The 12,845-nt window shown below is 37.1% G+C and overlaps 1 protein-coding gene across 1 annotated transcript in view; it reads right to left on the bottom strand.

Moving 5' to 3' along the window:
* LOC135113089 (uncharacterized) overlaps nucleotides 1-12,845 on the bottom strand; it is a 94,856-nt gene that overhangs the window by 22,773 nt on the left and 59,238 nt on the right. Inside the window, exon 2 of the mRNA XM_064028116.1 lies at nucleotides 7,446-7,523. Within this exon, the coding sequence (XP_063884186.1) occupies nucleotides 7,446-7,523 (78 nt within the window). The remainder of the gene's footprint in view (nucleotides 1-7,445; nucleotides 7,524-12,845) is intronic.

The raw sequence follows: 12,845 nt of genomic DNA, 5'->3' as shown, positions 1-12,845 counted from the left end.
ATAAAAGTGAATAAGAAAAGTAAGAATTAAAAACTGAAGATAAACAGGGAAAATAATGGCAAAGGAAAAAAAAATAAGAGTAAATCTCATGAACTACATAATTGTCACTTTAATTCGAGTAAAAATGTCAAGAAATTGTGTAAACATAAATTAATAACCGCGGACGCTCTTCCTCCTCCCCCTCCTCTTCCTCTTCTTCTTCTTCTCTCTTCCTCCTCCTCCTCCTCCTAAAGTTATGTATGATTAAACTGTCTTCTCAGAAATGAATAAAATGAATAAATGAATAGATGAATAAAGCAGAGAGAGAGAGAGAGAGAGAGAGAGAGAGAGAGAGAGAGAGAGAGAGAGAGAGAGAGAGAGAGAGAGAGAGAGAGAGAGAGAGAGAGAGAGAGAGAGAGAGAGATTACCAAAGACCTCTGACCCAAAATATGTAAATCAGGATCCTATATTTTTTTTCTTTTATTTATTTATTTTTTTTAGGAAGACAAAATGTTGACTTTTCCTGAGTTAATGGGGCAAAAAAAAGAGGAAAAATTAGAAAAGAAAAAAAAATATGATATGAAAAACAACGTGAAGGTAAAAAAAAATAAAAAAAGGAAAATTGAAATGACAAGTGTTTTGATTTTTTAAGTAGGCCGATGAAAAAAAAATGGAAGGAAAAAAAATAAAGGAAAGATGATGTATGTGAAATGTTTAAATGAAAAGACCACTAAAAGACTGAGAGAGAGAGAGAGAGAGAGAGAGAGAGAGAGAGAGAGAGAGAGAGAGAGAGAGAGAGAGAGAGAGAGAGAGAGAGAGAGAGAGAGAGAGAATTTATACCATATACGTAACTCACCTCTCTCTCTCTCTCTCTCTCTCTCTCTCTCTCTCTCTCTCTCTCTCTCTCTCTCTCTCTCTCTCAAATGACAATCATAAATAATAAAAAAAAAAGGAAAGAATTAAAGAAAGGAAGAAAGAAGGAAGAAAATGAAGACAAGAGGTAAGAAAGGAGGAGGTAAGCAAGATGGCCGACTGCTTCGTAATCTTCGAAGCTTCGGATGAACCACGAAGCAATTTTGCCGTAAAGGTTTGTGGTTCGTTTCTTTCTTTGTCGTGTTTCAATTGCTTCGTTTTCTTTCTTTTTTCTTTTCTCTCTTTTTCTTTCCAATATTTGCTTGAGGGAGTTTTTCTTGTGTGTGTGTGTGTGTGTGTGTGTGTGTGTGTGTGTGTGTGTGTGTGTGTGTGTGTGTGTGTGTGTGTGTGTGTGTGTGTGTGTGTGTGTGTGTGTGTGTCCTTGTGAGTTTTTTATCACTTGTACAAATCAATTTTTTTTTAAATTTTCCTGAACTGAAGACAAAGATTAAAAAGAAATTGTATTTTTCTGTATTAAGTTTCCCTTTGTTTCCTGCCATTTCCTGTCTTTCATTCAGTAATTGTGATACGTCTCTCTCTCTCTCTCTCTCTCTCTCTCTCTCTCTCTCTCTCTCTCTCTCTCTCTCTCTCTCTCTCTCTCTCTCTCTCTCTCAGGGTTACCATTTTCACGGTAATCCCGACAGACCATTATTTTTTAACATATACATCATTCTTTCTCCTGCGGCAAGGCTGATGTGAGAGAGAGAGAGAGAGAGAGAGAGAGAGAGAGAGAGAGAGAGAGAGAGAGAGAGAGAGAGAGAGAGAGAGAGAGAGAGAGAGAGAGAGAGAGAGAGAGAGAGAGAGAGAGAGAGAGATTCACACATCTGACACACATTTCACACAATTTCTAAGGCCCCACCTGGCGATCTCTAGTTTAATAGTTTAAATTTATCATGAGCACAGTCAAGTTTTTTTTTTTTTTCGCATATTATAATTTTTTTGTACCTTTTGTCACCTTTCACCAAATAATTAACCTTGAACGGCAATTATGATTTCCCGTTTCACCTACGCACAAAATTCGCACCCCACACATTGACAAACTCACTGGAAAACAGGAAAATCTTACATATTTATCGGCATTTATACGGAGAAATACACGTCACACACCTGGAGGAGGAGGAGGAGGAGGAGGAGGAGGAGGAAGTCAGGTATAAGTTACAGGTAAATTTCTGATCAAGTAACCTTTTGCTTTCCCTTCAACTGTATTTTGTTCTAAGGCATCTAATCTGCTCACTGTCTTAATGTACCTGTGTGTTTTATAATGACCACGTGGACGCACACCGCCACGTGGACTCATCCTCACCTACGAACATAAGGACATGGGGGAAGCTGCCAGAAACCATCAGGCCTACAAGTATCATTCCCCGTGTAAAATATTCCAGTCAATTTTTACCAGTCATTCCAGTCCATAAATTTGTCTAATCTTCTTTTAAAGCTCCCCAGTGACTCAGCACTAACAACCTGATTCCTGAGTCTATTTTATTCATTTCTCACTATATTTAAGTCAATTCCTTCTTATCTCTTTAAATATAATTTTGTCAAGCTTGAACTCATTATTTTTTGTTCTGTCCTCATTACTGGTCCTGAGAGTTTTGCTTACGTCACCCTTGTCATATCCCCAATGCTACATCCATCCCCTGCTGACACTCAAATTCCATGATCTAATTTCTGACGACTGACGGTCTTAGCAAATCACGTGGCTTGAGACTAAAGGAACAATATCGAGGCAGAAATAGGAGTCTTGTAGGAACATATCACTATTATAAACAATGACTGTACTTGTTTGCATCGGTCTTTCAAGTCACAGCCAAATGTCAAGTTGCAATGCTAAGCTACCTAAATATACATTGTCTTCCCCTCCTCACTTGACTGGTGGCTAACTGTGCTGGCAGACTGGTGCTTCCCCTGACCCAGTCCTTGCTTCACCCGCGGCCAAACCAGCCTCAAGTCCACCAGCCCACCAGTCCCCTGTGCAATGTCAAGGAAATCCTGAAATGTGTCACTGATTCATAAGCTTTCGCATCTATTGAGGACACAGCGAAGGGCGAGGCCACCCCACGACAGGTGAAGCTAATGAGTATTCCGCACAGGTGAGGGCAAGCAACATCCAGTTTCGCTCACTGATTATCTTTGTCGTTAGATGCCTCCAGGTGTGGGTGTGTGTGTGTGTGTGCGTGTGTGTGTGTGTGTGTTCCATTGTCATTAATTTATTGTACAGATGGTGGGAAAGTATTCAAAATCTGTTTCCCCTCCACTTTTATAGATAAGGCAGGACTTAATACGATTTTCCCTTTTTTTTTTTCCCCTCCTTCTGTCTTCAGGCAAAATAAGTGTATGTGTTTTTTCCATGACTGGTAAGACTGATTTATACTTTGAAAGTAGAAGAATAACTAAAGTCTAATGCTGTCCTCTGCATATTTTTAATGATAAGGTGAGACTGGATAGTATGTATAATTTTCCCCTCCTCATATTTCCTGGCAAGTACGTGTGTGTGGGTTTTCCATAAATGGTGAAGTTGATTAATGTACTGCCCAGGTGAGAATAAATAAGATATAACTCTGTACCTCTTTCGCTTTTAGAAATAAGACGAAGATGGAAAAACTTTGTAACTTTTTTTCCCCTCTCCGTTTGCAGGTAGCTAAGTGTGTGAGTCTTTTCATGAATAGTAAGTTTAATTGATACAATGCACAGATAAGGGGGTAAGGAAGCTACAACTGTCCCTCTTTCACTTCTACAGGTAAGGTGAGGCTGGAAATCTGACCATTTTCCACTGTGTTTCCAGACAAGTAAAAAATGTGTGGCAAGACTGATTAATGAAGTGAAAAGAGAAGGTTAAGTAAAAACAAACCACCGACTCTTTTCTCTGCTTACATTTATAAACAAAGTGAGACTGGATAAGATCTGGTGCACCTTTCTTTCCTCTAAGTAAGTGTTTTTTTTTTCTCTCTATGACCTGCAAGACTAATGAATGTAATGCTCAGGTGAAGTTAAGTAAGATCTCTGTCTCACTGTTTGTTTATGTTTGCAGAAACTTAAGACTAAATAAGATCTTTTTTTTTTTGTTATGTTACCAGGTAGGTCAGTGCTTGGAGTTTTAACGTACACGACACCTGTGCTAATTAACACACGATGCACGAGAGACTATGAATTGTAATAACACTTAACATTTCCTGCTGAGGTGAGGGAGGAACTAAAGTAAGCAAGTGAACAAGTAAATTTTCATACAAGCGAACCCTTTGGATGAATATATTTAGTTGTTATGGATCCTTGTGCATAATAAAACCTGACACAAGTTTTTCTTTATCATTATAATTTCAAAAGATGACACTGACGGCAAAAATAATAATGGAGATGTCAAAAGTTCCCAGTGCCTTCAGTCCCATTCATACTCATTACAATTGTCTAATCTAACTTAAAATCATTGCCAGTGTTCATAGCAGTGGGAAGGTTAAACACACTAATTAATATACTGGACAGGTGAGACTAAGGTAACTAGCACTTATCACTTTCCCAATCAAGGTGCGCAGATAAGTGTGGGTTTTTGTACAGCTGGGAAAGATAGACGAGTAAATGACATGACAGGTGTGTTTGTGCAGGTAAGGCAGAATAAGCAATTAACAGACGCGACGAGGTGAAATCTGATGCTCTTATTTTTGACTGTAAAATTTGGGTTAGGAGCAAAAGGTGAACATGTGGATGACAAGGCGGATTTATGCTTATCCAGGTACTAATTAATATACAAGACAGGTGTGGCTCAGTAATACCTGACATTCTTTCCCTTGTCGATGTGTGCAGGTGAGAAAGTGTTGATGCTTCTTGTGAGTGGAAAGGTGCTCAGGTGTGGGTGACCAGGCGCTGTGTTGGGGCAGGTAAGGGAGGTAACGGGCGGGGAATGGGTGGGTTCTCAAGGTCACGGGGTTCACAGGTAATTCAGGTAAGGTAAAAGAAAAGAAAATAAATAAAAAGATAGAATGTAACAAACCCAAAACGAGAAGAAAAAAAAAAGAAGAAACAGAACCACCATATAATTTACGTACAAGAAGAAAAATAAAAGAAGAACAGGGATAATCTATACTACAATTGTCCAAACTAACAAATATAATTTTCGTCCAGGTAAGAAATGTAATGGCGATACCTGATTGTTGCTGTCGGAGTCGTGCCTTCCCAGAATCACCGACATTAATGGTAGTTCAACTCAGTATCTTCCTTTGTTCTCATTCTCCTTGGTGATGCTACAATATTACCGTTTTCTATAAGTGCTTGGTGTTGTAACAATGATGTGTTTTCAATCAAGACAGCAGGGTTAAAAAGATCAAGATTAGAGAAGAGGAAGGATGAGGTGGAGGAGGAGGAGGAGGAGGAGGAGGAAGAGGAGGAGGAGGAGGAGGAGGAGGAGGAGGAGGAGGAGGAGGAGGAGGAGGAGGAGGAGGAGAAAAAGAAGAAGAAGAAGAAGAAGAAGAAAAAGAAGAAGAAGAAGAAGAAGAAGAAGAAGAAGAAGAAGAAGAAGAAGAAGAAGAAGAAGAAGAAGAAGAAGAAGAAGAAGAAGAAGAAGAAGAAGAAGAAGAAGAAGAAGAAGAAGAAGAAGAAGAAGAAGAAGAAGAAGAAGAAGAGGAGGAGGAGGAGGAGGAGGAGGAGGAGGAGGAGGAGGAGGAGGAGGAGGAGGAGGAGGAGGAAGAAGAAGAAGAAGAAGAAGAAGAAGAAGAAGAAGAAGAAGAAGAAGAAGAAGAAGAAGAAGAAGAAGAGGAAGAAGAGGAACAAGAACAAGAACAACAAGAACAACAACAACAACAACAACAACAACAACAACAACAACAACAACAACAACAGATGAAGAAAGAAAAACAAAAATAGAAAAAAAGAAAAAAATATATATCTAGTATCTTCACCCCCCCAAAACAAAAAACAAGAGTACCTAACAAGGGCAACAAACCAAGTACGGTGCTAACAGTACATTTTTTTCCCCCTTTCTCTCTCCTTTAATCTTTTTTTTTTACAAGGGTTATTGAGTCCATACCAGGGAAAGAAGAGGAGGAGGAGGAGGAGGAGGAGGAGGAGGAGGAAGAGGAGGAGGAGGGTAGGGGAAGGAGATACCTAGATACCTGTATTGTGGCCTTGTAAAAATAATAATAAAAAAAAGATAGGTAAGATGACGTGTTTTTATTTCCTTATTTTCTCTGTCTCAAGGCAAAGTTGAAGAGTTTAGGACAGGAAAACAAGAGTAGTGGGACGAGAGAGAGAGAGAGAGAGAGAGAGAGAGAGAGAGAGAGAGAGAGAGAGAGAGAGAGAGAGAGAGAGAGAGAGAGAGAGAGAGGGGCGAGCAAGACCAAGGGCGGAGAAAACGAGACTGTTATTTCTTGGGTACACTTCGGTAAAAAAAAAAGTAAATAAATAAAAAAAAATAAATAAAAAAAAACACTAAATAAATAAAAAGTTGGGTCTGTTACTTTACTGGCTTCTGTGGGTACGCTGTAATTGGGAGAATTGTGGATTAGATGGCGTGGGAAAAAAAAAAAAAAAGAAAAAGACGATGTAGAAAGGTAAGAATCAGAGAAGGAGAATGAGAAGAAGAATCGAGTGACGGAAAGAAGAATAATTGATAAAAGAGTATACATGACAAAACAAAGAAAAAAATAATAGAATAGGTGGGGGAAAAGAAAACAGTGATGGGAAAGGTAAAAAAAAATAAGAGAAACTGGGGGAATAGGGAGAATCTGATAACGGAAAGAATAAGTGAAGTGATAAAAGACTGTAAACATGAAAATAGATGCAATAAGGAGAAGAACAGTGGTGAAAACTGAAGAATATATAAATAAGAAGAGGGAAACAAGAGGAATGATTAAAAAAGATGCAAATTAAAGAATGAAGGGGAATAGGAAGAATGAGATGACGGAAAGGAGAATGAGAGAATGGATGAAAAGTGTATGCATGAAATGGATAAATAATAAAGGACGCGAGGAAGAAAGAGGTGAAAAATGAAGGAAATGTTGATAAGGAAAGACGAGAGAGAGAGAGAGAAAAAAAAAAAAAGGAAAAACGAGATAAGAAGCAGATTACTAAAAAGAAAACACATTAAATGGAAAACAAGAAAAAAAAAACACGAAAAAAATTGGAGACGCAAAAGAAACACCTGTCCCTCTCTTCCCCCCCCCAAAAAAAAAAGGAGAGAAATGAAGAAAAAAATAAAGTAATTTCTCCCTCACATTCAAGACTTACCACGTAGAAATAAAAGAAAGAAAAAGTGAGACTGGAGAACGATAACAAGAAAGAAAGAAAGAAAGAGAAAAGAAAAGAAAAAACAGATTAGGAAGCTGCTTTTTTTAAATCTTTCAAAGTTAGAAAGTGAAAAAGAAAAGAAGAAGAAAAAAAGGCTGAAAACCTGTTATTTTTCTTATTCCATTTTTTTTTACTCAAAGGTTTCAGGTAACAGACAGGTAAATCCAGGTAAGCCCATATAAGGACGAATACCTGACGTGAACTGAACCAGGTAACAAAAAACGAAAAGGCGAAGTACCTAAGTAAGGCCGTCCTGTCTCTTTCTACATCAGGGTACTCACCAGGAGCAGGCGGGGGGAGGGAGGAGGGAAGGGGCGGGGGAGAGAGTGTGTGTTTCTGCTCTCTCTCTCTTTCTCTCTCTGTAATTGAAGGGAGAATACACGTGTCATTAGATGGGACTGTGAGGAGGTGGTGGTGGTGGTGGTGGTGGTGGTGGTGGTGATGGTGGTGGCCTAGTAGTAGTAAATATTGTTGTTTAGTTATTATTATTTTTATTATCATTAATATTATCATTAATATTATAAGTAGCAAGACTAGTATTGGCAGTATGATAATTACCAATATCATTAAACCATCATTATATTCGTTTTTGCTGTTACTGTCACTAAATATATTACTACTATTGTATTAGTCATACTACTACTACTACTACTACTACTACTACTACTACTACTACTATTTCTTCTACAACCACTACTATTACTACGATTTCAACAACTACAACTGATACCTCTCCTTCTCCACCTCCACCTCCTACTACTACTACTACTACTACTACTACTACTACTACTACTACCACCACCACCACCACCACCACAATAGCTACAGTCGCGCTACAAGTCAAATATATCAAAAGAATTTAGGTTACAGTCAAGAAAATGCTGACTAAGAAATATTGCGAGAGAGAGAGAGAGAGAGAGAGAGAGAGAGAGAGAGAGAGAGAGAGAGAGAGAGAGAGAGAGAGAGAGAGAGAGAGAGAGAGAGAGAGAGAGAATTATAAATATCCTTACATTTATTTCGCTTCTAATTCATGCCAATATTTCGGGCACAAGTGATACAAAGTGGGAGAAAGTGAAAGGTGTGCTAAAGAAGGAAACAGGGAGACAGGAAACAAAGATAAGGAGACGAGGGGAAAAAATAATTGCAATCTTACAGAAATTAAAGGTATAATAAAACCAGAAAAAAATAATGAAAAAAAGAAAGATAAAGAGAAATAGAGAAACGCAAAAGTAAAAGGAAATGAGAAGTAATGAGGATTTTTAAAAAGGAAAAAAAAAAAAAAAAAAAGAGTAAATTAGAACAAGAATATATTAAAGAATAAAAGTGAATAGGGTTTAAATGTAATATTTAGCATAATAATAATAATAATAATAATAATAATAAAAAGTGATGATGAAAATATAAAAACAACAAAAAAATGAAAAGTCAGCAATGAGGCAAAAAAAAAAAAAAATAAATAAAATAAAAAAATAAAATAATAAAAAATAAATAAATAAAAAAAGAAAATAAAAAAAGGAGGTTATTTACAAACAGGAAAATAAACAAAATTTAATAAAATGGAAGCTAAAAGTAATGGTAAAAAAATAACTCAGTAACAAATTGATAAAAAAAAAAAAAAATACTAGATAAGAAAAAAAACATGACTTGTGGGTAAGAATGATGAACAATGATAAAGACAATGAATAAAAATAATGAATAATGATAATAGTAGTTAATATGATAACGAATAATAGTAAGAATAATTAACATAGATAACGAACAGTAATAAGCATAATGAGAATAAGACCAAGATAAAATAGAAGTAATGAATAGTAATTCAGATAGTGAAGATAGTTAATAACGAGAAAAATCATGAATAATAGTAAAAGATAATGAAAAGATAACAAATAACGACAAAAAATAAAGAAAAAAATGATAAACACAACGAACAGCGATAAAAACAATGAATAATAGTAATAATAACAAACATGACATGCAACACCACACATTTAAGTAAATAGGAAGAAAAATTAACACAAATAAAAAAAAAGGTTAAGAGATATTAAAAAAAATATATAATAATAGTAATAAATAAAAACGAGGACACGATAAATCTAGTTGAAAATGACCCCGTTAAATTCGAGATGATACACAAAGAGAAGTAAAAAAAAAAAAAAAAAAAAAAGTGAAAGAAGGAAGAAAAAAAGAAAAGAAAAAAAAGAAAAGAAAGAAAATCAATATCACGGTAGGTCTGTCTGTTCCGCCTCTGTTCACTTGTTATACAGCGTACTGTTATGCATCGCGGCCCAGTTATTCATCTCGTTGCTTCACTGTGAGGCTTCGGAACACTGATCTAATGCGAGTGAAGCTTCGACACGTGCTAATACTATTTTCTGAAAGTGACAATATTTTCTTTTATTTTCGTTGTTCTGTTTACTTATATATATTTAAAAAAAAAGGCGTATTTCTTTCTTTCTTTCGCTACGTGTCTTCGTTATCTATCTATCTTTTCTTTCTTTCCTTCTTTCTTTGTTTCTTTACTATTTTCTTTTACAGTCTTTCATATATTTCTGTTTCGTGCGAATCAAGAATTATCACTTTTCTTTTGATCACCATCAGTATTTTCTATCATTTTCTTTTTTCTTTTTTTTTTTCCTCATATATTCAAGAGTTCCTTTGATTCATTTACTTCACAAGAGACTCACCAATCAGGGAACATTTCACACAGTTATTCATTTACGTACTTGTCCATGCATTCATCAGCTTACAAACCGGTGCACTGTTTTTTCTTTCTTTTCTTTTTCTTCGGTTTTTTCCTTCATTATTTTTATTTATTTATTTATCTATTTTTTTTTTTTGGTCATTGATGTAAGCATGCTACCGTGAAAAAAGGGGAGTGGGGAGAAAGGAAAAGAGGTCAACAATCTCCTATCTATTTTAACAGACGCAGTGCAGGGAGCTTTTTTCCCCCCGTTTTCTTTTTTCTTTTCATTTTTTTCTTAATTTTTTTGCCCTTGGCCTACCTCCTTCAATGGCAAAAAATATTATATATATATGAAATTTTTTTTTTCCTGGTAGAGGTTAAGGTGTGAGGGAATGTTACAGTGAGTGTGTGTGTGTGTGTGTGTGTGTGTGTGTGTGTGTGTGTGTGTGTGTGTGTGTGTGTGTGTGTGTGTGTGTGTGTGTGTGTTACAGTACTTTTTTTTTGTATATACATAAATCGTACATCTTAACACACACACACACACACACACACACACACACACACACACACACACACACACACACACACACACACACACAGCACAATTTTTTAAAGCTTTCACCAATTACTTTTTCACATTTCAACTTATTTTTTCTCATAATAATCATAAACGCGTCATTTTAAAATCTCTCTCTCTCTCTCTCTCTCTCTCTCTCTCTCTCTCTCTCTCTCTCTCTCTAATCTCATCCTAACATTCACACATCTAAACACAAACCCCCATACCCATTTCCTATCCACACACACACTTCCCACCCACTCTTCCACACCAAACCCTACCAAATATTCTTTAAAAGGACAAGTGAATGTGGAGCAGGCAAAATTTCACCACATAATCACAAACACAAATTACTCCCTTTTTTTTTTTCCCCCAACCCAAACATTTGCAACTTTTCGCTTGAGTTCCCCCCGAAGAGTTTTATTTTTCCCCGCTCGTATCTCTCTATTTTTTTATGATCATCTCTTGCAGCATCAAATAATAAACTTTCTCAGCGGTCTGCACTTGTTCTGATTATTTTTTTGTGTGTTGAGTGTGTGTGTGTGTGTATGTCTCTCTCTCTCTCTCTCTCTCTCTCTCTCTCTCTCTCTCTCTCTCTCTCTCTCTCTCTCTCTCGAACCTGCTTTTCCGGTTTGCGTAGGTTTGGTATCAATTTATTAAGGTGTTGTTGTTGTTGTTGTTTTTGGTGGTGGTGGTGGTTGTGGTTGTGGTGGTGTTCGTCTTGTTGTTGTAGTTGTTGTTGGTGGTGGTGGTGGTGGTGGTTTTCCTGCTGTTATAATCATTGTTACTATTATTTTTACTACTACTACTACTACTACTATTATTATTATTATTATTATTATTTTATGGGTGTGTCAGTTGTTCAAGCTTAAATTGGTGGTTCGTTCTGATGTGTGTGTGTGTGTGTGTGTGTGTGTGTGTGTGTGTGTGTGTGTGTGTGTGTGTGTGTGTGTGTGTGTGTGTGTGTGTGTGTGCTTCTTTATGTCTTCTTCCGTCTGTTTCTTCACCTAATGAAGAAATTGAGCAGGTTTCTTAAGTTCCATTTTCCTCCCCCTCCTCCTCCACCTTCATCATCACCATCTTCTTCTTCTTCTTCTTCTTCTTCTTCTTCTTCTTCTTCTTCTTCCTTCTTAGGTATTATTACCATTCTTATCATTAAAAGTATTATTAATCATCATCATCATCATCGTTTTCTTTTCTTCTTCTTATTATTAATATTACAATTCATCTGACTCAGTTTTCCCGTTTTCTTTTGAGTTCATAGAAAATGAGGTGCCGTTCCAGCCCAGCCTGTCGTCTCTCTCTCTCTCTCTCTCTCTCTCTCTCTTAGTAAAGCGTGCGAGCCGATAAACTGGGTAAAAGAGAGAGAGAGAGAGAGAGAGAGAGAGAGAGAGAGAGAGAGAGAGAGAGAGAGAGAGAGAGAGAGAGAGAGAGAGAGCATGACACAGCAAAATAGTAAATGTCATGGAAATAGAAAGCAAGAATGAGTTTGAATCCAGTTTTGAGACAGACCGAGAGAGAGAGAGAGAGAGAGAGAGAGAGAGAGAGAGAGAGAGAGAGAGAGAGAGAGAGAGAGAGAGAGAGAGAGAGAGAGAGAGAGAGTAAATTATTAAAGAAAGGAAGAAGGGAAACAGGATAAGATAGAAGGAAGGGAGGAGAAAGAGATGAAGGAAAAGATAGAAAGAAGAAAGAAGGGATGATGTGATGGATGAATGAAGGGAGAGAGACAAAGAGGAGGAGGAGGAGGAGGAGGAGGAGGAGGAGGAGGAGGAGGAGGAGGAGGAGGAGGAGGAGGAGGAGGAGGAGGAGGAGGAGGAAGGAATGATGTTTAATCTCTTTGACCTGAAAACTCTCCTTGTGTTGCTTTCTTGGGCAAAAAATATTAATAAAAAACTGGTGAACTTAAAAATAACCGATGTTAGTGTGTCAGTGTGTGCGTGTCCGTGTCCGTGTGTGTGTGTGTGTGTGTGTGTGTGTGTGTGTGTGTGTGTGTGTGTGTGTGTGTGTGTGTCAATTTAGGTGAGATTCAATTATGTATCACCCAATTAGCTGTCTAATGTACTTAAAATTGCATAATGTAACAACTTTGCTCTCTCTCTCTCTCTCTCTCTCTCTCTCTCTCTCTCTCTCTCTCTCTCTCTCTCTCTCTCTCTCTCTCTCTCTCTCCTTGTTACGGTACTTATCTATAATTATTTCTCCTTTATTCTTCTTTATCATCTTGCCATTTTTTCCTCTTCCTCCTTTCTTGTTCATATTCGTATTATCCCTGTTCTCTTTTCTCCTTCTTCCTCTTCTTCTTGTTCTCCTACGTGGCTGTTCTCTTATCTCCCTCTTCCTTTTTTATCTTCCTGCCCTTCTTTCTATTGTCCAGTTCCTAATTTCTCTCCCCCTCTTCTTCTATTACTCTTTCTCCCTTTACACGTCATCTCCCTCTTGTCTTTT

Source organism: Scylla paramamosain, chromosome 25 (genome assembly GCF_035594125.1).
Source record: "Scylla paramamosain isolate STU-SP2022 chromosome 25, ASM3559412v1, whole genome shotgun sequence".
Taxonomy (NCBI): Eukaryota; Metazoa; Arthropoda; class Malacostraca; order Decapoda; family Portunidae; genus Scylla; species Scylla paramamosain.
Note: the sequence above shows the minus strand (reverse complement) of the source record. Positions and strands in the feature narration are given on the sequence as shown.